General features: G+C 39.7%; 1 protein-coding gene across 1 annotated transcript in view; it reads left to right on the top strand.

Annotated features, from left to right (window-relative positions):
• The window catches only part of gas2l1 (growth arrest-specific 2 like 1), a 71,325-nt gene that overhangs the window by 29,056 nt on the left and 17,143 nt on the right, over window positions 1-25,126 (top strand). Inside the window, exon 3 of the mRNA XM_061906591.1 lies at window positions 19,354-19,461. Within this exon, the coding sequence (XP_061762575.1) occupies window positions 19,354-19,461 (108 nt within the window). The remainder of the gene's footprint in view (window positions 1-19,353; window positions 19,462-25,126) is intronic.

Below are 25,126 nucleotides of genomic sequence, written 5' to 3' on the forward strand. Positions count from 1 at the left end.
TTGGTCCGCAGGCTCTGTTGCTTCTGCTCGCAGTCACACAGCTGGAGTTCCTGCATCACACAGGAGGGATTGCATTTCACTTTTTCCTTAATGACTTCCTTTCGTTTCCCTTCACCCATTTATTTCCAATAATACGGCATTGTCCGGCCTATTCACAAGGGACCTCTCTATTAATATCTGAGATTGCTGATGATGATATGTGATCAGTTATCTCCGAATCATTGACTTTCATAGATGCACATAATGTTGATGGTGATGACACAATGGTGTTGATATTAGAAGGCCTTCTAGAACTATGTGCCTATCAGAGTTCCTACCACACATGTGTCAAACTCAAGGCCCGGGGGCCATATCTGGCCCTCAAAGGCCTGGAATTACCATGGGTCTATTTGCTTCTTTTTTTTGTGTCCTGTCCAGCTTCTCAGGCAAATCATATACTTGATGTCGACGCCCATAACGGCTATTCAGATTTACTTTACAAAACAGAAGTGTAGGATACTTCTCTTGTTGCCTTATTTGTATTTGACTTTATTTAATGGATTTATATTATCATTTGGTGCAGCCGGGCCGGAGCAGGAGGGGATAGAAAGAGAAAAAAAGGAAGACAGAGGTGGAAATTGTGGGGACAAGAGGGACATTAAACAGAGAGACAAAAACAACAACAGCAAACACAACAACAACAACAACGATAGAACAACATCAGCACATACGATATGTACAAATATGATGGTAAAAGTGATAGCAAAGACGCAGCGGAATAAATAGTACAGAAATGCCAATGAGCATTTTTATACTACAAATGGAGCTTTAAAAAATACCAATAGAAATAGCGCTATTGATAATGAACAAGACCAATAATTTACCTCTTGTAACAATACAGTTTTTCAAATACAACAATATATACGTAATGATAACTAGCAGTGACGTGCTGTCAGGGGAGGCAAGTGAGGCAGTGCCTCACCTGCCACCAGGTGGCTTAACTTTGAGATGTTCCAAAATGAAGTAATAAAATAAAATACGTTTTAGTATTTATCATTTGGTTTATGCTTTCTAAGTGATTTTGGCGTGGTTCCTGTATATTTTGATAATTTTCATGGTCAAAATCGCGGAAATTCCATGTTTCCTGATCAAAACAATCCAGCAGACGAGAAGTGAGGCAGACACAGGCGGTGCCTCCATGGCTACACACAGTGTGTATTGGGCATGTGCGTGCGAGGGGGCGCATGCTTGTTGCTACGGGGAAAAGGCAGGTCATGAGGCAGCAGGTACCTCTGCCTCAAGGGAGGAGGCGATACATTGTCAACTTGCAGTTCAATGCCTCAGCAGTACTCTGACTCGCCACACTGAGAGAAGTGGGGGCGCTCAAGCTAGCAGACACAGGTCTCTCCAGCGGAAGCCAGCATTTTTTTTATTTATTTTTTTTTTAAACTGTATTTATAACAAACATGGCATTTTTATTAGAGTAAGCCAGCATTTGTGGGTGTTTTTTGTCAGATGCAAAAATATTGTTTAATTTCTTGGAATAAAATTTAATTAAATGAATATTTCTGCTAATATGGAGGATTATATACTGTATCCAAGATTAAATACTTCTCTAAACTGGACTTTAAGACAAAATGAATGCAATCATACAAAGTACATTTTCATGGAGGATAGCTATTGCTGCTTCAGATACAAATACAGAAAGGTAATATATACTCACAATACTTGATTTCTTTTGTTAAAAGCAAATGGGACCAAAAAGTATTTAATAACAACTTTATCAAATAGTTTTTGGACCCATTTATCATATCATAATATCATTATGGTAAAGTTTTTATGAAAGCGAATAACTCTCTTTTTTCCCCTGTAACTGTAATGTGCAACCTAAATCAACAATGACTAGAGCTGCACATATGAATTTAAGTAAAAAAAAAAAAGAAGAAGAAAAAAAAGTATGGATGCCTCACCTGGAGTTTAGTTCACCGCACGTCACTGATAACTAGAGATAAAAAAATGAATATCGAAAAACTGAGGGGAAAAAAGAGAAGCAACCTATATCAATCTTGTAGATTGTTATAGTAAAAATAAGTTAAGCCCAGTTTACCCATTCAGTGAATGTATATGTACAGTTTTTGCTTCTAAATGTAGTCAACTTTCTATTTCGACAGAAAAAAATACATGTACTGTATGCAATTTCATATATTTTAAACCAGTGTTGTCAAACTTATTTTAGCTCAGGGGCCGCATGGAGGAAAATCTGTGCACACGCGCCGTACTATTAAAATCATGGCATTAAAACTCCAAAATAAGGACAACTTCAGATTGTTTTCCTTGTCTTACTTTGGCCAAAAATAGAACACACACATTCTGAAAATATTACAATTAAAATATAGAAAGAAATAGCGGCAGCGGTAAAGAAAATAGATGAATGGATGGATGGAAGGTGTGTCTGTTAAAGGGTGTTTGCCTCATGAGCCATATTTCTTGTAAAATCTCATCCTGTGAGACTCCACTTTGAGGAAGATTTTGTAGCCGCCGCCGTTGCCGTGGTGACAATAGAGCAGGGGTAGGGAACCTATGGCTCGCGAGCCAGATGTGGCTCTTTTGACGACTACATCCGGCTCTCGGATAAATCTTAGCTGACATTGCTTAATATGATAAGTAATGAATAATTCCACTTGTAATCACAGTGTTACAAATAATGTTCAAAATATAAAACATTCTCATGCATTTTTAATCCATCCATCCGTTTTCTACCGCAACTGTTCAAGAATTTGCGTTAATGGTAAGAAGTTATTTATTTATTCTTGGTTAGTGTGGGGCTTGCCCTCCTGGGGTTTGTCTGACCACCAAGGACCAACATGAGAGCCTGTTTCAGGGTTACAATATGCTTTCCAGCAATTGTATTTTTCTCTTTTGTTTACGCTCTTGCTCTGGCTCCAGCCCCAACCCCGTCTCTCCTCCTGGCTGCTGCTTATAACAGAGCGACAGGTGATTAGATAACAAGGCCCAGGTGGGCCATCTACGCACCTGTCGCTGATTTCGAGGCCGGTCCTGGCACACCCCAGTTCGCTGCAGGCCAGCAGGCCACGCCCCCTCCACAGTTAGCTCGAGAATAACAATGTTATTACAAAGAATAAGAGACCTATTATACTCTAGAAATGTTGGTCTTACTTAAAAATGCACGCCTTTAGTTTTGTTCAGTGTAAAAAAAAAACAACATTATATGGATCTTACGGAAATACATTTTAAAATATTTGGCTTTTTGGCTCTCTCAGCCAAAAAGGTTCCCGACCCCTGCAATAGATGATGAAGGCAGCGGGTGATTGCTCAAAAGCAACATCCTTATGACCTTCTTGACTTTGTTCGGGCATGTGGGTCTCTCCAAGCCTGCGGGTCGGCCTCTATTGCCAGGAAGGGACCCGCCTTGTTTGTCCTGCGGTGTTTAAATGCGAAAATCAAGCGTTTCCGTCACGCCTTTGCGAAACACTTCGATATGGAAACATCTCAAAAATCACCTCAAGAGAGCGCAAAAATGTTTCGGCGATATTTGAGAGGTGTTTCCATGACCAGTTTCTTATCGCGATATTTAGGTTTTGCGCATTTCTAGAGGCAATGGATACACAGCCTGAGATGGTTTCCAGATACCTGGTCAAACCTTTGGGGAAAATTCTCGTCTGGAAACTCAATCATAGAAGCGTGACAGTTGTTTTGTGGTGATCTTATGTAATGACTCCTATCCTGGTGTCATGTTTGCAAAGGTGGTGCATGTCCGGTTTACTTTCCTGGTTCCTGCTACGTTGTTGTTCTTGTGGCTCCTTTGCTTTTACTCATATCACCGTGGGAAGCGATTTCCTCTCAAAGTTGAGGAAGTAGCCAGCGTCTCGTTTCCTTCATTAGAACTTGAGTCAGTGCTGAGTGCGTCAGTTGGTCTGCGAAGGCAACAGCGAATAAGTGACATCATTGAAATACTCAAGAAAACATCTCATTCTGCTCTGTTTCTGCATGCCCATGTACAGTTAATGCTTGGAGAGGGATTCTTACTTTGAGAGAGTATGCATTTCAGCTAGAGCTCTGCGATACATCGAATATACTCGATGTATTGTGGGTGTGTCTCTGTGCAACGTAGAAAAAAAAATATTTTGTGAGTATTCGCTTATACGTTCTCGCACAGTTGCTTTTAGCTGCAGGCATTACACTACAGACTTTTCTGACTCGTTCTTGTTTCTCCATCTCACAGAGGGATAAAACAAGCGCTCCTTCTTACATACGTCACATACTGTCGCGCGCGCAACGTCATACGCCCTCGCCGATCAGAGAGGTAGCGGAATGGGTGAAGTTAGCTGTGGCAGGTGGTGCAAGTGGAGCGGTACGAGTGGAAATAGAAGAAAGAGAGGGTGCGAATCTGGTAACAAAGGGAGGAAGAAGAATGAATTCCCAAGAAAAATAGCACAGGGTCCATCGTCTGGCGGTGGTTTGGCTTCAAGCGGGAAGATGTTGAAAACAACCGTAATATGTCAAGTATGCAGCAAAAGCGTTGCTACAAAAAGTAGCGGCACTACTAATTTGTAGCGTCATTTGAAAAGTCACCCGCTAGAGAATGAAGAGTGCTTGAAACTTCGCACGTCAACATCAACCAGCACTGACCCAATTGAGCCTGGTGTCTTCCATTTCCAGATCAACAAGAAATAGTCAAAAACAGAAGGAAATAACGTCCGCAGTAACCTACCACATACCAAAGGACATACACTATTTGATTTCCTATTACGCAGCTAATTTTTATTTTACAGTTTTTGAAATATCTTGTGTGACATCATGCACAAACGTGCACTTTATTTGTTTTAAAACATTGTAGTGCCGTTCTGTACAAAAAGTGCACTTTAATCTAGTGTTGTTTTGATATGTCATCTTAGTAAGGCTGGGCTATATAAAGTATCGATGTACTTGATATATTGCGTGTTTGTCTCTGCGCGATTTAGAAAATGACTATATTGTGATATTCAAGTATACGTTCTCACGCAGTTGCTTTTAGCTGCGAGCATTGCACTGCAGGCTCTTCTTCACTCATTCCTGTTTTTCCTTCTCACAGACAGCAAGCGCACCTTCTTACATATGTCACATACGTAGACGCCCTCGCGGTGCAGAGAGGTAGCAGCATGGGTAACGTTAGCTGTGATGCTAGTGGAGCCGTGCGAGTGGTAATATGAGAGAAAGAAGGTGCGAATCTGGTAACAAATGAAGTTCCATCGTCTGGCGGTGGTTTGGTGGTTTGGGAATATGTCGAACAGACAACTGTAATTTGTCAAGTGTGGACCAAAAGCGTTGCTACAGAACGTAGCATTTCTGCTAATGTGTAGCATCATTTGAAAAGTCACCTGCTAGAGAATGAAGAGTGCTTACTCCGCATGTCAACTTCTCCATTCGGTGCCACACCAACAAAGTGTAGAGGCAAACATTTCCACATCAACACCGTATGAAAAAAATAGTCAACAATAGCGATTTGATTTCCCTATTATGCAGCTCATTTTTATTTGACAGTTATTGAAATATCTTGTGTGACATCAAGCACAAAAGTGCACTTTATTTGTTTTGAAACATTGTAGTGGCGTTCTGTGCAAAAAGTGCACTTTAATTTCGTGTTGTTTTGATATGTCATCTTAGTGACATCATGCACAAAAGTGAACTCATAGCTTGTTGTAAAATGTCTCTGACAATTTTGCACTTTCTGTTTTGAAATGACATGAACGTTTGTGCCACTGCTTAATAACTGTTTAATAAATACAGTTTTGGTAAATTGACTTAGTTGTGATTTCCCTCTCTGCATGGAAGTTTAAAATGAGCATATATTAATGCAGTATGAACAAGAATGTTTTAATGTAGACACATAGAATCATCATACTGCTGTGACTATATGCATCAAGTGTTCATTCAAAGCTAAGGTAAAATATCGAGATATATATCGTGTATTGTCACATGGCCTAAAAATATCGAGATATTAATAATTTCAGCACAACGTTGCTGTGTATTTTCTTTATAGTAGTTTGAATGCAAAACTGCACCACCTCCTTGCGCCTAATGGAAAGTCTTATTGTTCTTGTTTACCCCAACACAAAAAACCATCCTGATGCTATATTCCCAACAGCCTTTTTCCTCACCCGCGGCCTCGACATGAGTCCATACGTTCCCATCCCCCCCCCGCCCACAGATAAAGCAAAAAGCAGTACAGTAATGTCTCGTTGTGGTTATTGAATGGACTGCCACTGCTGACAGGGCGGTAATGAAACGGCGTTACTTCAATCAAAGTCTTTGTGTGGATGGTGCGCGGTGCAAAGGTCAGGGTGAGGAAGGAGGAGAGCGGGGAGTGTATGGACACCATTAAACGTATGTTCTGGCTCCTGCACTGAGGGAATACAGACAAAAGCGCACGTGCCCGGAGTGACTTTACTGTACACTCGGCTAAACTTGACTGCAGTGAACTCTGCTCTGGGAGGAAGAGAGCAAGAAAAGTAGGTCATTGCTGCCTTGCTTTGGGTCACACGCTTTGCTGAGAGAGCGTGGCATCACTCAGTGCTTCTTCTACCCCGATTGTCACATGCTCTCATGGCTTTAAGGTGTCACCGGTTTTAGCTTTTTGCCCCATGGAATGAGTGCAGGGCTCAACAACCCACTTTGGTACCTTATTTATGGTCGTGAAGTCAGTTGATGGTGCACATGATTAGGATTTAATGACATGTTTAACTGAGTGGGAGCATCTGTCGGAGCGCTGTTATTCTCAGCACCTGCCTGCAGCTTCTTCCAGCAGGTCTCAGGTGGCGACTGCACAAAATGAGGGCGCTGTCGATCCCTCTAATTTAGCTCCGTGTGCGGAAACACTTGCCACCGGTTTCTCCAAATGGACTTTGTTTATGCGAACATAGTTTAGAAATGACTACACAACGATATTCCCTGATGGCCTTCCAAACAGCTTTTTTTTTTTTTCTTTTATGAATTCAGATGATTTGAATACGAATCAAACCAGCTCTTTTTTTCCTAAAGTTTGCACGCAAAGCAGAAACACTTAAAGCAGGGGTGTCAAACTCATTTTAGATGGGGGGGCCACATGGACAAAAATCTACCCCCAAACGGGCCGGACTGGTAAAATCACGGTACGATAACTTAAAAATAAAGACAATTTCAGATTGTTTTGTTTGTTTAAAAATAGAACGAGCACATTCTGAAATTGTACGACTCACAATAATATATATTTTTTTACAATTACCTGTTACCCGTTAATAGTATATGTCTTTTTTTGGGTCAGGCTTGCCCCTGACAGTTTGTCTAAGTTTTAGTTTTTTCCTCTGCATTTGTCTGTTTCCTGTGTTTAGTATTTCCTGTATTTTAGTTCCTGTCAAGTTCTCTTAATTTGTCAGCTTCCTGTCTTGTTCCTTCCCAGTGTGTTTAGTATTTCCTGTCCTTAGTTCCTGTCTAGTGCTCTTATTTTGTCAGCTTCCTGTCTTGTTCCCTGAGTGCTGTGTTCCCCTTTAGCTGCGGCTGATTGGCATCTGGCCACACCTCTTGCCAATCAGCCGGCTCCTATTTGTACCTCCTGTGTCTTGTGCTAGTGGCTTGATCATTGTATTGTTGTTGCTTCATGTCACTCTTGTGTCTTTGCTACCTGTCGTGTCTGGCATCATTTCAGCTATTACCTGTCGTGCTACATCTTGTCCTGGTCGTCGTAGCGGTAAGCTGTTTTTGTTAGCCATTAGCTATTTCCACTTTTTCTGTTTGTTATCCTCTTGCTTCCATGCTAAAGTTCCTTTTTGTTTTTCTAGCTCGCAGTGCTAGCTGTCTTAGTTTGTTATTCCGCCCACGTGCGTGCTTTTTGTTTGTTCTTGTTTACTTTTAATTAAATCATGTTTTCAAATTCTATACCTGCCTCCGGGACTGCATCTTGGGGTTCAACAACAAATACCCCTGACATTTTTGTCGTTATTCATATTTTCTGAATACATTATGTGATATTGTTCATCAGTCAACTCATTGGTGTTCATTTTCATCCATCAAGATGAAAAAAATATATCAAAATCAAATTACCGTATGTTATTTATGTAGTTTGATTATTTTCCTCAACTGATTTACTCACATCATGTGGTTTATTTTGAAGATATATAGCATCATACACAAAGATACAAAGAATTGCTATTGTGACATCCAGTGGACACATTTAGAACAGATGTTTCTTTCATTCAAAAATTTCAGGTTAATTTTTATACTCAGCAAATAAAGCCTGTTCGCGGGCCTTATCCGGCCCTCTGGCCGTACGTTTAACACCCCTGACTTAAAGGGTCTCTCTAATGCTGACAACATTGGCAAATTTTTCATAGTTCTGGACCAAAAAAATATATCTGAAGGTAAAATTCCCCCCATGATAGAACAAGTAGTAATTCTAGACTTGTGTTGGAACGCGTTCCAGCACATTTTGGAACGCCCACTTTTAGCTCCAAAATGTGCATCAGCCTGCTGACGTCGCCTACAGAAGACCGGCGTCACGATCTGTTCACACAGGATCTTGTCTTATTTTGAGTTTGTTGGTGTTTTCCTGTGTTAAGTGTCTTAGCTCCTGCCTTGTGCTTTTATTTTGACTGCGCTTCCCGTCCGTTTGGTTATGCAGCACCTTGACTTTGTTTGCCAGCGCACCTGTTCCCTGTTTGCAATCGAGACAATTTAAATTCAGTTGTTGCTGCAGGCTTGTGTCAGAACATTGTTTTTCTGTGAAGGCTTTATGTTGGTAACCCTTTACTGTTCTCCACTAGTTTTTACCCTTTGCTACGGCGCTTTTCCTGCTGCACTTATCTTCGGTTTGTTCTCAGATGAAATATCTCTTTATCTACACACTGCCTCCTGCACATTGGGATCACGATAACCACCAATGCGAACCCATCGTCACAACAAGAGGCACTTTTTATTGCATTGTATGCAATTTGGTAGCATCTTCATCCTGAATCATGTTATTTTTACACTTAATTTGAAGGAATTACCAAATATGTCCGCCAGATTCGTTGTTGCGGGTTTTAGCAATGCAACTGAAGAAGGGGTCAGCCTGGTTACCTTTCCAAATAATGGGAATATAAGGAAAGTGTGGAACGTTTAATTCAAATTAACTTTCGCAAAATGGGGCGGACCTAGTACATTTAGCTACGCATTACTCAAAAACAAATTGATATTATGGGAGGGTAGATAAGCATTTTTCTTCCTTTAGGCTTTGTGCTTAGCTAAGCTATAACTTCATACAATGCATTTATTTTAAAGAGAAAGTAATCAGTCATGACAAACATTCTTAGCTAGTCATTGTCACTGTCATATTTGCATCAAAATACTGTTTATGTGTACAGTTGCATGCAAAATCCTAAATGATATTCGTTGGATAATCACATTATTTGAAAATAATAAGTTCAGACAGTTTTAAAGGGTTTTATCATGAAATGTTCAACTTTATACCAAAACTAAGGAAAATGGACTATTCAACTGGCGGCCCGAGAATGACATCATTACGGCCCCTGAGTTCAGTTCAGAACTTGGGAGAGGAACATTTCTGTAGCAAATTCCTAAAAACACTGAAGTGCTCCTGTTGTATTGAGGAACTTGGACATCTATAAACACATTGGCAGATCCTTGCATTGACATTTTAACCTTGCTTGCAAACATACAAACCCCGTTTCCATATGAGTTGGGAAATTGTGTTAGATGTAAATATAAACGGAATACAATGATTTACAAATCCTTTTCAACCCATATTCAGTTGAATGCACTAGAAAGACAAGATGTTTGATGTTCAAACTCATACAATTTTTTTTGCAAATAATAATTAACTTAGAATTTCATGGCTGCAACACTTGCCAAGTAGTTGGGAAAGGAAATGTTCACCACTGTGTTACATCACCTTTTCTTTTAACAACACTCAATAAACGTTTGGGAACTGAGGAAACTAATTGTTGAAGCTTTGAAAGTGGAATTCTTTCCCATTCTTGTTTTATGTAGAGCTTCAGTCGTTCAACAGTCCGGGGTCTCCGCTGTCGTATTTTAGGCTTCATAATGAGCCACAATTTCTCAACTTTATCAGTATTTATTGCCACCTTTCCCAACTTCTTTGTCAGGTGTTGCTGGCATTAAATTCTAAAGTTAATGATTATTTGAAAAAAAAAAAATTGTTTATCAGTTTGAACATCAAATATGTTGTCTTTGTTGCATATTCAACGGAATATGTGTGGAAAATTATTTGCAAATCATTGTATTCCGTTTATATTTACATCTAACTCAATTTCCCAACTCATATGGAAACGGGATTTGTAGAACACTGGGGTCCAAACTTGTGATTTACATTGATTGATTGATTGATTGATTGATTGATTGAAACTTTTATTAGTAGATTGCACAGTACAGTACATATTCCGTACAATTGACCACTAAATGGTAACACCCGGATAAGTTTTTCAACTTCTTTAAGTCGGGGTCAACGGTAATCAATTCATGCTTTGAGGAACTCAGGCGTTCCTCAAAGCACCCCTCTTCTTTCTGGTAATTATATTTTTTATTTTTTTTTTAAATGAAAAATAAGAGGGCTTGACAATCTAGAATGCAACTGTATGTGTTCTGGTTGAATATGACTTCAGTCTATCTTTAGTCATTTAAGAAATAAATCCTTCTGTGTGGTAGATGCTGCAAAAGGTCCAAAAATATCATGCAGTCGAGTCGGAATGACCTAGTTTCTTTCCATGCATGTCATTGGGAATTTCCAGTCATGACAAAAGAGAACACATTTTAATGCAGTTTACCTTTTAAAAAGTGCCAAATCATCACCCTTCCGATCTTTATGTGTGCTCAATGCTCAGGTTGCTTTCTGCAGTTGACAAACAGACATCAAATCGTGTAAATTCCTGTGCAGGGAGGTTCTACAATCTCTAGTTTTTATTGTTGAAGTTTGGTGATAATCATGTCCTGTACAACATGAGTGTGTTCCCGTGGGCTAGCACACCTATGTTTGATTAAAAGCACTAAGCCTATAGCATGTTGACTCATGAGCTGGAACATGTCAGTGCAACATGGAGTGAAAAAGACGGGGAATATCATGTGAAATCTTAATCTCTCCTCCTCCCATTTCCCCTACTCTTCATCCCTGGGGGTCGGCTCGGCCCTCGGTATCGGTGGATCTCTGCCATGAATGCTCTTTCATGGCTTTTGCAGGTCAGGAAGGAAAGGAATGAAGCAGATAGGACTTGTCTGAGACCATGTTCTTCCACTGTCTGAGCAATCTCTTCATTATAGAATGCGAAGGTAGTGGACCTGTTTTTGCCAAAAAATTCCTGTTAGGATAGGAAGGGGCATGCTGTGGATCGTTCAGTTCTTCCCTTCTTTTTCCACGTTGAACATCTGCAGATTTTGCGGGAAGCCTCTCCTGTGACCGGTATTCATCTATAATGCATCCGTCAGTTTTGCACCGCCTTCAGGCACCTCTCTTCTGAATATTTCCCACCTGACCTTGTCTTTCTCCTCCCCCTCTATCTGGTGGTAGTGTGTGTGCGTGCGTCGGTGTGTCGCCCTGTCGATTCAGCAACGGCTTGGGAAGAGCACACATTTTGTTTTGAAAAGGAAAGGCCTTACACAAATGTCAGGCTATAAAACATGTGACCTCAGCCGAACAGCTGAGAGGAGACAAGAATGAAAAAAATATGCCAAACTGAACCGTTGAAAAAGGAAGACCGTGTGTTTTTTTTGTGCGCGTGTGTGTGTGTGTGTGTGTGTGTGTGTGTGTGTGTGTGTGTGTCTGTTGCCATGGCAATCGTTCCATTAACTCACAGGCTGGGTTTTTTCCAAGCGGTGCTACTGACAAAATGAGAAAAAATCAGAGTGACAGAGCAGAGGCTCGCAGAAAGAAAGAGGGCGGGCACACGCACTGGAGAAATGTAAGCAAACAAAGCAGACTTGAGCAAAATCAGAAAAACGTAGGCCTGCTCAGTCAGAGTGAAGGTCACCGAAGGAGGTGGGGATGGGGGGGTATCAGCTGGGAATCCACCCTCCTTATTCTAGGAGTCAAAGATCATGGCCCCAAAGGGACTAAGACTCTTCTAAATACTTATTTTTCTTCTTCAAAACAGAATGAATGCAGAAATTTTATTCAACACATGATATCATCTAGACCATGGGTGTCAAACTCTGGCCCGCGGGCCAAACTTGGCCTGCCGTCTAATTTAATTTGGCCCTTGAGGCAATATCAATTTAGCATTAGAGCTGGCCCGCCGGTGTTCTACAGCGTCGGTGCCGCTGTAACACCGCATTCACCGCTAATACTCATACTTGCCAACCCTCCTAGTTTTCCTGGTAGACTCCCGAAGTTCAGTGCCCTTCCCAAAAATCTCCCGGGCCAACCATTCTCCCGAATTTCTACCGATTTCCACCTGGACAACTATATTGGGGGCGTGCATTTAAGGCACTGCCTTTAGCGTTCTTTACAACCTGTCATCACGTCCGCTTTTCCTCCATACTAACAGCGTGTCACATATTTGTGGCTTTTACACACACACACACACGCACAAGAGAACGCAAGTCATACTTGGTCAACAGCCATACAGGTCACACTGAGGGTGGCTGTATAAACAACTTTAGCACAGTTACAAATATGCGCCACACTGTGAACCCGCACCAAACAAGAATGACAAACACATTTTGGGTGAATATCCGCACCGTAACACAACAGAACAAATACCCAGAATCCCTTGCAGCACTAACTCTTCCAGGAAACTTCCAGCAAACTGACCAATAATTAACGTTTTATTAATGTATTTTCTCTTGCTACTTCAAGGCTTGAATGTTTGGTTCATTCATTATTGTTATTTTATTTTCAAATTTATTATTAGCCTGTGGAAAAAAAATTATATTTACCCCAGGAGATTGCATACAGAAAAAAAGGCATAAAATGTTTATTTAAATTTTATTTGATATGCCATTGATATTTTCTTAATTATTATTATTACTATTTGAAACTGGATTTTGCATGTCACTAAAGTTATATAAGCCTTACTTGTTCAATATTTAATGCAAAACTTGTTTGGGTCCCTATTAAAAGGTTAATTTGTTCAACCTTGGCCTGCGGCTTTGTTCAGTTTTACATTTTGGCCCACTCTGTATTTGAGTTTGACACCCCTGATCTAGACCAAACACACCAGCAGTGGTCTATTATTGTATAGTTCCAGAAATATGCCAGTCCTTCCTTTATAGTCTGCTTCACAATTGTGTGGTTCATTATTAAAGTTCACAAACTGTGAATCACAACTGTCTAGAACAAACAAGTAGGGACGGGTGTTGATTACATTTTAACTGATACTAGTACCAAATCGGTGCTTGAAAAAACAGTGCTGATGCTGAACTTGTACTTAAAAAATGGAAAACATTCACGGTAGATTGGCCAGACCGAAGCCATTCCTTTGTATATATTATCTGGGCTGATGAAACCAATATTGAGATTGCCAGGCGTCATGTTTAGAGGAAATCAGGCACCGGTCATCACCAGGCCAATGCCATCCCTACAGTGAATCATGGTGGTGGCGGCATCATGCTGTGGGAACGTTTTTCAGCAACAGGAACTGGGAGACTAGTCAGGATAGATGGAAAGATGAATGCAGCAATGGACAGAGACATCCTGGATGAAAACCTGCTCCAGCGCGCTCTTGAAGAAAGACTGGGGCGGCAGTTCATCCATCATCAGGACAACGGACCTAATACTCAGCCAAGATATCAGATGATGGCTTCAGGGCAACTCTGTAAATGTCATTGGGTGGCCCAGCCGAAGCCCAGACTTGAAACCAATTGAACATCTCCAGAGAGATCTGAAACCATCAACCATCCAACCGAATGAAGCTTGAGAGGTTCTGCGTAGAGGAATGGGCAAAGAGTAAGGAGGGAAACTGCCCAAAGATAGGTGTGCTAAGCTTGTGACATTGTATTCAAAATGACTTGAGGCTGTATTTTCTGCCAAAGGTGCATCAACAAAGTATTGAACAAAGGCTGAGAATGCTTATGTATTTGTATTTTTTTTTTATTTTTTTTTTTTTAGTTTTAATACATTTGCAAATAATAAAAAAAAAAACGTTTCACTTCGTCAGCATGGAGTGTTGTCTATAGAATTTATTCCGTTTTGTAATAAGGCTGTAACCACATGGCCTGCTCAGTGGCCAAAGACTTTAAAAATGGGACCCATCACCTCCTTGCTCTGTGATGAGGTGGCGACTTGTCCAGGGTGTAAATTGCCTTCCGCTCGATTGTAGCTGAGACAGGCACCAGCGCCCCCTGCAACCCCAAAGGGAATAAGCGGGAGAAAATGGATGGATGGATACCTCCTTGCTTGGCACTCAGCATCAAGGGTTGGAATAGGGGGTTAAATCAACAAAATAATTCCCTGGGCGCGGCCACTGCTGCTGGTCACTGCTCTCCTCACCTCCTAGGGGTGAACAAGGGGATGGGTCAAATGCAGTGGATACATTTTACCAAATCTAGTGTGTGTGGTGCGTGTGTGTGACTATCATTGGTACTTTAACTTCAACTTTAACTTTAACATAACATTTTGAAACAGTGAAGCACTGTGAATACTTTCCGGTTCCACTGTAATACATTCCAAAATAGAAGTAAAATTGTCAGAATTATTGCGGCAACACAGACAATATACAAAAAGCGATTTTTGTGTTGTAATATTGATGCTCGTAATTCGAGATTTGTAAATGCAACCTTGCCCGCTTTAACTGCCACTAGTGCTTAAAGAGGAACTGCTGTGTTGTTTTTGCTTTTGTTATGCTTTTCGATTGATTGATTGAGACTTTTATTAGTAGATTGCATTGTACAGTACATATTACGTACAATTGACCACTATTGGTAACACCCGATTAAGTTTTTCAACTTGTTTAAGTCAGGGTCCACGTTAATCAATTCATGGTGCGTCCCGTCAACCTCAGAAGTTGTAAGTCGAAGCTTTGGAATGACATCACAGCCAAATTATGAGTGTTCCAGGTACGAGGTCCACATCCAAATGGCCACATTCAGGAGAGATATATTTGCTCTTGCCTTGTTTGAATATAAACAACATTTGAAGAAATATGCAGTACTTCTGCAACCTTCAAACACGATGCTATTGCTCGCGATGTAAAACATGTAAAACATGAAACAATTTAATTTACACTACAGTAACATTACCATATTCTGTCATATACAGTTTATTTAGTGATGAAAAATAACAAGAAATGCTCAAAACGGATATTACAAAAGGTTCTCCTATCGTTTCTGCTTAAAACAGCCATCTTTGAAGCCAACTCCGGAATCACTAAGGACTCTCCAACTTTCCCAGTAAGACATCCGACAACGAGTGCGTCATAGTTGAAATTTCCGACTAGGAACTCGGAAATTCCGACTTCCTAGAACAGATGAAACGCACCAGTAGAGATCTGTAGACGCTGCGGCCCTGTCTCCGCCTATTGCTTCGCTATGTCAGCAAAGTTACCATCTCACATGATCCGCCTGAATGCAGCTGAGATAGGCTCCAGCACCCCCAGCGACCTTGAAAGGGACAAGCGGTAGAAATTGGATGGATGGATGAGTCAAGACATGCCCCAACAGCCGTTAAAAGTCATGTTTTCTATGAAGAAATTTGTTAAGAATCGTAGTGTTCATAGATTTATTTATTTTTGTTATTTGTTATGAGTTTTTTATTTGTATTAAATGTTGACATTGTAGCACACAGTCTCCTTTATGAGCAGCTACATGATGCAATTCAGGGGTTTTTAACCTTTTCCAACACAGAGGGGACCAGGCCCACTGAAATATTACCACTGAATTAGTAGCTTTACACTTGATTTTAATCATATTCAATAATTATATCTTACCTATTTACAGTTTAAGAGGATAAACCTTGTCAGATGATATTAAACTACGTGTTAATCATAAATATCATTATCGAGGCTTAGCTCAGGCTGATTACTAAAATATTACTAATCAAATATACTGCACATGTGACTCATACAAACGGAAGGTTCATACAATTACGCAGTGCTAAAATAAATAAATCATAACTAAAATAATAATAAATACTAACAATGTATATGTTTTTTGAAAAAACTGTCAATAGAATTAAAGTGCAAATAAAATACACTACTTTAGTCATACTTTTTGCGCTTAAGAAACTTCTCTATGACTTTAGCTCCAGGTTTTCCTGTGTTTGATAATGTCATCACTGCCACAAGGGGTGGAAAAGTGTATTTCAACTGAGTAACTTGCGGTCCCAGAAACAAGTATTTTTGGGCGGCCTTCTAGGGGTTGCTTGCAGCCCGACAATGGGCAAACACTAATATAATTCATTTAAAAAATATTACTATTAATTTACATACTGTAAGTACAATGATACTGTATTGCTGCTGCAGTCTTGCCAATGACTTCCGCAAGTTGCTGGACAGCTGTATATTTCTATGGTTACTGGTTAGCTTGTTATGAGAGCTCCTTTTGGTGTGTTAAGGTCAACAATAAAGTTTAAAAAGTGTGTCAGACTCTCTGCGCTTTTTTCAGGCCACGACATTACTAACAAGAAGTTACTTGTAAAAATCACCGCCAAGCGCTTGTTGCTGGTTGCTGAGTCAGCATTGCACCATAATGAAGCATCAATAGCATATGCTTATTATTGTCTGGTTAGAACTGTTTACGTTGGCCCCGGTGGTATGTTTTCTTTCATTTTGAGGGATTGCCTTTGGACCTGGTCTACAGAACATGTTATGCTGATGTTTCCGAAATGTTGTTGAGTGGACTGCAAACCGCTGCTTCTATAGTACCGGAAAGGATTTATTAAATATACAGTACAGGCCAGAAGTTTGGACACACCTTCTCCTCATTCAATGCATTTTCTTTATTCTCATGTTTATTTACCTTGTAGAGCAGGGGTCACCAACCTTTTTGAAACCAAGAGCTACTGCTTGGGTACTGATTAATGCGAAGGGCTACCAGTTTGATACACACTTAAATAAATTGCCAGAAATAGCCAATTTGCTCAATTTACCTTTAATAAATACATCTACTGTATATATATAAATAAATGGGTATTTCTGTGTGTCATTCCGTCGTACATTTTTTGTCTTTTTACGGAAGGTTTTTTGTAGAGAACAAATGATGAAAAAAACATTTAATTGAATGGTTTAAAAAAGGAGAAAACACAAAAAAAATGAAAATTAAATTTTGAAACATAGTTTATCGTCAATTTCGACTCTTTAAAATTCAAAATTCAACCGAAAAAAGAGAAAAACAAGCTAATTTGAATCTTTTTGAAAAAATTAAAAAAAATAATTTATGGAACGTCATTAGTAATTTTTCCTGATTAAGATTATTTTTTGAATTTTGATGACATGTTTTAAATAGGTTAAAATCAAATCTGCACTTTGTTAGAATATATAACAAATTGGACCAAGCTATATTTCTAACCAAGACAAATCATTATTTCTTCTAGATTTTCCAGAACAAAATTTTTAAAATAAATTCAAAAGACTTTGAAATAAGATTTAAATTTGATTCTACAGATTTTCTGGATTTGCCAGAATATTTTTTTGGAATTTTAATCATAGTAAGATTGAAGAAATATTTCAGAAATATTCTTCCTCGAAAAAACAGAAGCTAAAATGAAGAATTAAATTAAAATGTATTTATTATTCTTTACAACAACAACAAAAAAATATTTACTTGAACATTGATTTAAATTGTCAGGAAAGATTAGGAAGGAATTTAAAAGGTAAAAAGGTAAATGTGTTTAAAAATCCTAAAACCATTTTTAAGGTGGTATTCTTTCTCTAAAATTGTCTTTCTGAAAGTTATAAGAAGCAAAGTAAAAAAACAAATGATTTCATTTAAACAAGTGAAGACCAAGTCTTTAAAATATTTTCTTGGATTTTCAAATTCAATTTGAGTTTTGTCTCTCAGAATTAAAAATGTCAAGCAAAGCGAGACCAGCTTGCTGGTAAATAAATACAATTTAAAAAATAGAGACAGCTCACTGGTAAGTGCTGCTATTTGAGCTATTTTTAGAACAGGCCAGCTGGCTAATCGTCTGGTCTTTACTGGCTACCTGGTGCCCGCGGGCACCGCGTTGGTGACCCCTGTTGTAGATAGTCACTGAAGGCATCAAAACTAAAAATTAACACGTGGAGTTATGTACTGAACAAAAAAAGGTGAAATAACTGAAAACATGTTTTATATTCTAGTTTCTTCAAAATAGCCACCCTTTGCTCTGATTACTGCTTTGCAAACTCTTGGCATTCTCTCTATGAGCTTCAAGCACACCTGTGAAGTGAAAACCATTTCAGGTGACTATACCTCGAGAGAATTCCATGAGTGTGCAAAACAGTACTCATAGCAAATGGTGGTTATTTTGAAGGAACTAGAATATAAAACATGTTTTCAGTTATTTCACCTTTTTTTGTTAAGTATATAACTCCACATGTGTTCATTCATAGTTCTGATGCCTTTAGTGACAATCTACAATGTAAATAGTCATGAAAATTAAAAAAACTCATTGAATGAGGAGAAGGTGTGTCCAACCTTTTGGCCTGTACTTTATATTTCATGATGGTAAATATGTGAAAGAAGGGAAACATCTGTCAGATATTCATTGTAGTGCATTTTTGTATGAGTCGTAAAAGTTAAATTTTGCAAAATAGTAAGTCCCGGCCGCCACACAATTAAAGAAAAGTTACATCTTGCCTGTTTGGCTGCATTATGTTCTCCAATCCAACAAGATCCTGCACACTTTAGTTTGAGATCGAGGCCAAGGACAACATGTGAGTTATCCAATCCTGAGAGAACCCGGGGCGGTGCAGTTCAGGCACATCTTGCCCCACCCTGCAGTCGTGTCTGACTCCGGTTGCCTAATAAGCAGCCCTGACCACATTAAGGGCGCTGGCTTGAAATTGCAATTCAAAATCCAGCTGGCGGCGGTGGCTGCTGACATCACCCCCACCATCGCAGCCTCCATTCCACTTTTGATTTGATGATGCAATGTCATGTAAAGAACAGTGCATATTCACAAAGATGTCTGCTTGTTTTTGTGCTTTTTATTTTTAAACCAAGATAATCTTGAGAGATGCACCTAAGCAGGGCTTTCATTGTGTTGGAATAAAGGGGCGAGGCACCATATCACCTAGGAGATGTTAAGACGGGCAGGAAAGTGATGCACACTCCAGCACCACGTAAAAGACTCATTGTGTTGCGTGCTCTCAGCAAAGGTCACAATCACTGACTACTAAACATGACCTCATTTGACTCCACGTACAGGAAGTGGTCACCACTGACTTAACATGTGTCATCTTTTGTTCTCCCCAGGTCCGGGAGATTCTGGGCCGATGTTCCTGTCCTGCACAGTTTCCTATGATCAAAGTGTCAGAAGGAAAGTACAAAGTAGGAGACTCCAGTGCACTGATCTTCATAAGGGTACGTCTGCATCATACATAATTATACATAATTACACGTTACTGTAAAGCATGAGACTTTTATTTGTTTTGATGTAAGATGCACAGTTCAGTAGGCTGTAAAATGTGGAACAAGGGGGATTTGCTCACTGTTTGACACACAACACAAGAGTTTTTCCAAATGCATGTTATGTTTCAAACTTCAGTGACGTGCGGTGAACTAATCACCAGCTGAGGCATATATACTTTTTTTTTTTAATCTTAAATTCATATGTGCAGCTCTGGTCATTGTTGATTTAGGTTGCACATTAGAGTTGCAGGAAAAAAAGGGAGTTATTCGCTTTCATAAAAACGTTATCATAATGATATTATGATATGATAAATGGGTCCAAAAACTATTTGATGAAGTTGTTATTAAATACTTTTTGGTCCCATTTGCTTTTAACAAAATAAATCAAGTATTGTGAGTCTATTTTACCTTTCTGTATTTGTATATGAAGCAGAAATAGCTATCCTCCATGAAAACGTACTTTGTATGATCACATTCATTTCGTCTTAAAGTCCAGTTTAGAGAAGTATTTCATCTTGGATACAGTATATAATCCTCCATATTGGCAGAAACATTCATTTAATTCAATTTCATTCCAAGAAATTAAACAATATTTCTGCATCTGACAAAAAACACCCACAAACACTGGCTTACTCTAATTAAAATGCTGTTTGTTATAAATACAGTTAAAATAAAAATAAAAGAAAAAAATTCTGGCTTCCGCTGGAGAGACCTGTGTCTGCTAGCTTGAGGGCCCCCACTTCTCCCAGTGTGGCGAGTCAGAGTACTGCTGAGGCTTTGACAATTTGACAATATATCGCCCCCTACCTTGAGGCAGAGGTACTTGCTGCCTCAAGACCTACCTTTTCCACGTGCCAACAAACATGCGCCTCCTCGCACGCACATGCCCAATACACTGTGTGTAGTCGTGGAGGCAACGCCTGTGTATGCCTCACAGCTCGTCTGCTGCATTGTTTTGATCAGGACACATGAAATTTCCGTGATTTTGACTATGAAAATCATCAAAATATACAGGAACCACTCCAAAATCACATAGAAAGCATAAACCAAAAGAGAAATATTAAAACTTATTTTATTTTATTTCTTCGTTTTGGAACAGCTCATGGTTAAGCCACCTGGTGGTAGGTGAGGAACTGCTTCACTTGCCTCCCCTGACAGCAAGTCACTGTTAAACTTGGATACTTCCCACAAATACACGTACTAAAATAAGTTGGTAAAAGACGCTGATCTATTAAAGGTTTGTATTAAAGATGTCCGATAGTATCGGCCTGCCAATATTATCGGCCGATAAATGCTTTAAAATGTAATATCGGAAATTATCTGTAACAGTTTCAAAAATTTAAATGAATGACTTTTTTAAAACGCCGCTGTACGGAGCGGTACATATCCGGTAAAACAGGGACCTAGGGAGAAGTAGTCAGCAGCCCAGCCCCTCTACCCTCTCCCACACACAATACAGGAGTTGACGACTGCAGTATGAGAGGTTTACTGGCGACGCTTGATGACCTCATCAAACCGCTACGAACGCAGCGTAACAACAACAAATGTTGTTGCCGGTGCTGTAGCCGTGGCTAACAATCCAGCTCGCTCGATGACTGACTAACGACACGATGTCTATGCTTTGGGATTATTTTAAAGTTGTCTGACGGATAAAAAACTGGTAATTTGCAATGACTGCAAAAAGTTGGTTATGCGAGACGTCTTCCTTTAATACGAGCAATTTGATCTCCCACCTCTTCAAGAATCATAAGGAGAGACACGATGAATACAAGCGGAAGATGGATGAAAAGCAAACACGGAAATAAAATAGTACCACACAGTTGTCGCTTAAAGACTCCGGTGAGAAAAAACAAAAATACAACAAAAAACACCCCAAGGCAAAATGGTTAGAATAAATATTGTATTTCAACAATTCTGTCAACGAAGATTTGTGTCAGCCTGCAACACATTCATTTTGATAGTAGGCTAATATAGACACTTATGTCATGTGTTGCCTTCTTTACAACACTTTTAAATGGCTTTGAATTTTTTGCGACTCCATACAGTTCTCTTTTTGTATTTTTGGTCCGTTATGGCTCTTTCAACATTTTGAGTTGCCGACCCCTGGGCTAGACGAAGAGGTAGTCAGCAGGCAGGCGAGCAGTCTGGGGTTGGAGAGAGGCAACAATGTCCGAGTCCAAGCAGGGGTCGAGGGTCGAGGGAGGCAAGCAGAGATCCGGGTGAAGGTCATGAGGCAAGGCACGATCACAGGCAACAGGGAAGACACTGTGGAAGACACAAGGGACATCAAACACGGGACGAGGAAGAGCACAAAGAAGGCAAGCTGGGAACCAGGGAGGGATGCCAGACGTGATGCTTACTGTGAAAGATTGGCTACGTTCAGGCAAAGGTCTCTTGGGTCCGCTGGCTTTTATGCCGCTCCCTCTCGTCAGGTTCAAGTGTGCTGATTTGCAATTGTCTGCAGCTTTGTCGCTGCCTGGGCGTGCTGCGCCCAGCGCGAGCAGGGGCGTGTCTGGGCACGCAGCGAGAGGATGAACTGGGAAGGTCAGCTTCTCGAGAAAAGCGGGTTTGAGTCCGCGCCGTGACATTCTCATTGTCATCCCACTGGCTTGAGTTTTTCCTTGCCCTGATGTAGGATCTGCACCGAGGATGTCGTTGTGGCGTGTGCAGCCCTTTGAGACACTTGGGGTATAGGGCTATATAAATAAACATTGATTGATTGATTAATTGATTAGTAACAAGTCCATAGTTCCCTAGTTCCAGATTGCACCACCTTAGATATGTTTGGGTTTTAAGATTTATACAACAGCACTCTGATTGTGCTCCATGTTGACTGTTTTTAAACTGCATATGTCTGGCCCACTCCCAAGACTGCCATTTTCCCCAGTCAAACGCAAATAAAGCTTTAAGTAATTTCCGGCATCAGTTTGCTTAAGCAGCACTGTGTGTCTCACTTTTAGATTAAGAGTTGCCACTATGCCGGCGTCAAATCTCCCAGGACTGGGTGGGGATGCTGCTGCACATCGTGTATTGATTTGGTCTCGCTTACCTAAATGGTGCCACATTTATAGCGTGTTCCAAATAGTGTGGATCTCTAGACTGCATTGTAGAAATCTTACAGATATACTGTACATTTCATAGATTTTAACATGACAATTTATATTTATTATATTGTCACACTGTTGAAATAATCGCCCTAGTCAATTTTTATCAAGATTATTTTGTTTTTTTGCCTAAAACATCTCACGAAGCCGACCACCTATAGTAAAATGTCCTATGTCCTCATTTGATCAGATCATGTGATTTTACCCCTTTAAGATAATGGCCTATGAGAAATAAATGACTGAGGCCATTTTTTTAACATGCCTAATATGGTAAGACTTTATTTTGAAGGTGTCTACATAAGAGTGACAGGAGTGTACCATGAACACGACATAGGATGTGTCATGAACATTTATGACACTTTGAAGAAACATTAATGCTCATGTTTATGACAGGCTTGTGTGACTCTTATGTAGACACCTTCAAAGTAAAGTGTTACCTTATATTGCTTGAGTCACAAAGTCATCTTTTTTTCTCTTTTCTCTTAATTTACACACAGTGTTATTAATACGCCAATAGACATCCTTTGTTACATCTTATTTAAAATTAAATGATCAATGAATGTCATATGTTACACTTTTAGTAAAGTTTTTTGTATTTCCTGAAAAACTTAAAAAAAAGAGTTAACAGGTTGTCGTTACTACATTATACATTTTATGAAATTCAAACTGTATCAGAATTTAAGCTTTCACAAAGATTCACCACTGCAAACTCCAAGCACAATAATCAACATATTGTTAGGTTCTTGTATTGGCGTTGTTGGTTTGGACCCCAGGATGCAGAGCAAGGAAAGCCTACTGAAGGCAAGACATTTGTTTGATTCGGGAAAACACAGGTAGTGCAAAACAAATCTAGTGCAGCCTGGAAGTGCACAGAAAACAAACACATCACCATCATCCAGAAGCAACAGGTGAAACTAAATGGGCTAGATTAATTAATGCTGGTAGGAAACAACAGAAAGTAAAGGTGCAGCGAAACACGGGACCCAACAAGAAGTACAACCCAAATAGGAGCACCAGGACAGGAAAGCTGAAAAAACAAAGAAACATAACAAACTTAGTCCAGACTGTCTTGTGGGATCATGACACATTTCTTTAAAAATGTGATTAAAAATGAGCAATATTAGTAATGCGTTTTAGACTGCAGGTTATCATGTTGTGAAATATATATGTTACAACATATCTTTGTGTACTTTGTGTTAATATGTTCATCTAAATGGTAGATGGCGTGTTAACTGTGTCTATTTGCGTAGCTATTTGAGAAATCGATTATCCTTTTAGGGTACAGGTGTTAAACTCAAGGCCCCAAGCCATCATTTCATGTGGCCTGCGAACGCCTTCAAATATTACGCGTCAAGAAATTGCTTTGTCTCTTTTTATTTATTGCATGCCTTTGCATGTCTTTTAAACTTTAACATTATCTAATAATCCAACAAATATCTTACTATCATACATTTCAAACTTTTTTTTTAGTTAAAGTATAAATAACGATAACAAATATCTGCTGCACTCATGGTTTCTAAGCAAGTTATCCATCAAAATGTACACTGTAAAATTGACAATAGATTTTTCAGTAAACAAATGTCAGCTCAATTCCAGAATTTTACTGTAAAAACTACTTACTGATCCCTACACATTCATAATAATAAATTATTCACGGTTCCAAGCGGCACTCTGAGGGCAGTCTTGTGGCCCTCAGTTATGACGAGTCCGACACCCCTGTTTTAGGGAGATGTGTTTGTGTATGTGTGCTCATCTGCCATTCTGGCAGCGTTGGCCTTGTCACATTAGTTCTGTTCACGCTGTCGCCGCCCTCTCCTGGTTCCTCACGGAGGATGAGGATGATTATGCATACGCCTGAGCAGCCATACAAGCGCGGCCAACACGCCTTCTTTATTCTGCTGAGTAGAGGAAGCTGCAGCCGACTTGAATGCCAAAAAAAAAAAAGCTATTTAGTAGCGGAAGCACTGTAAAGGTTCTTTGGGGCTAAACAAGGCCATGAATCAAACAAAGCAAATAAACCATATGAACAGAAGGGGGAGTTCATATGTTTATTTGCCTCCAGGGGCGTTGACTTCAACTTGGAGGAGATGCCCTCAGTCAGAAAAATTTAAGTTTAGTTTTGGATCGGAGCGGTACAATTACAGAAATTGCCTCAGCTGCTGTTGCCATAGAAACAGAGTCTCTCTCTTGCTTCAGCAGCCGAGCCATGGAACAGGGTACCCGAGCATCTTTTCAGCCTCTTCGGGCCATAAGCAGAGAGCTCAGCAGATCCTGAAATGAATATAAATAATATAGATAATATATAAATAATATAGCTGTACTGTAATACACTGAATCAAATACTTAACTGTTCAAGTCAATATAACTTGGATCCTAATAGTAGTTTGTTGAATAATGTATAAGATGCTCAGCCATTGGATGCTATAAATTTGCTCGGATAATTTTTTTATGTGTACTTACAGTTGCATCACTCAGTCTCTCCACTCATTTGATTTTCTCTCTGGTATCATATT

The sequence above is a fragment of the Nerophis ophidion genome, linkage group LG07 (assembly GCF_033978795.1).
Source record: "Nerophis ophidion isolate RoL-2023_Sa linkage group LG07, RoL_Noph_v1.0, whole genome shotgun sequence".
In the NCBI taxonomy this organism is placed as follows: Eukaryota; Metazoa; Chordata; class Actinopteri; order Syngnathiformes; family Syngnathidae; genus Nerophis; species Nerophis ophidion.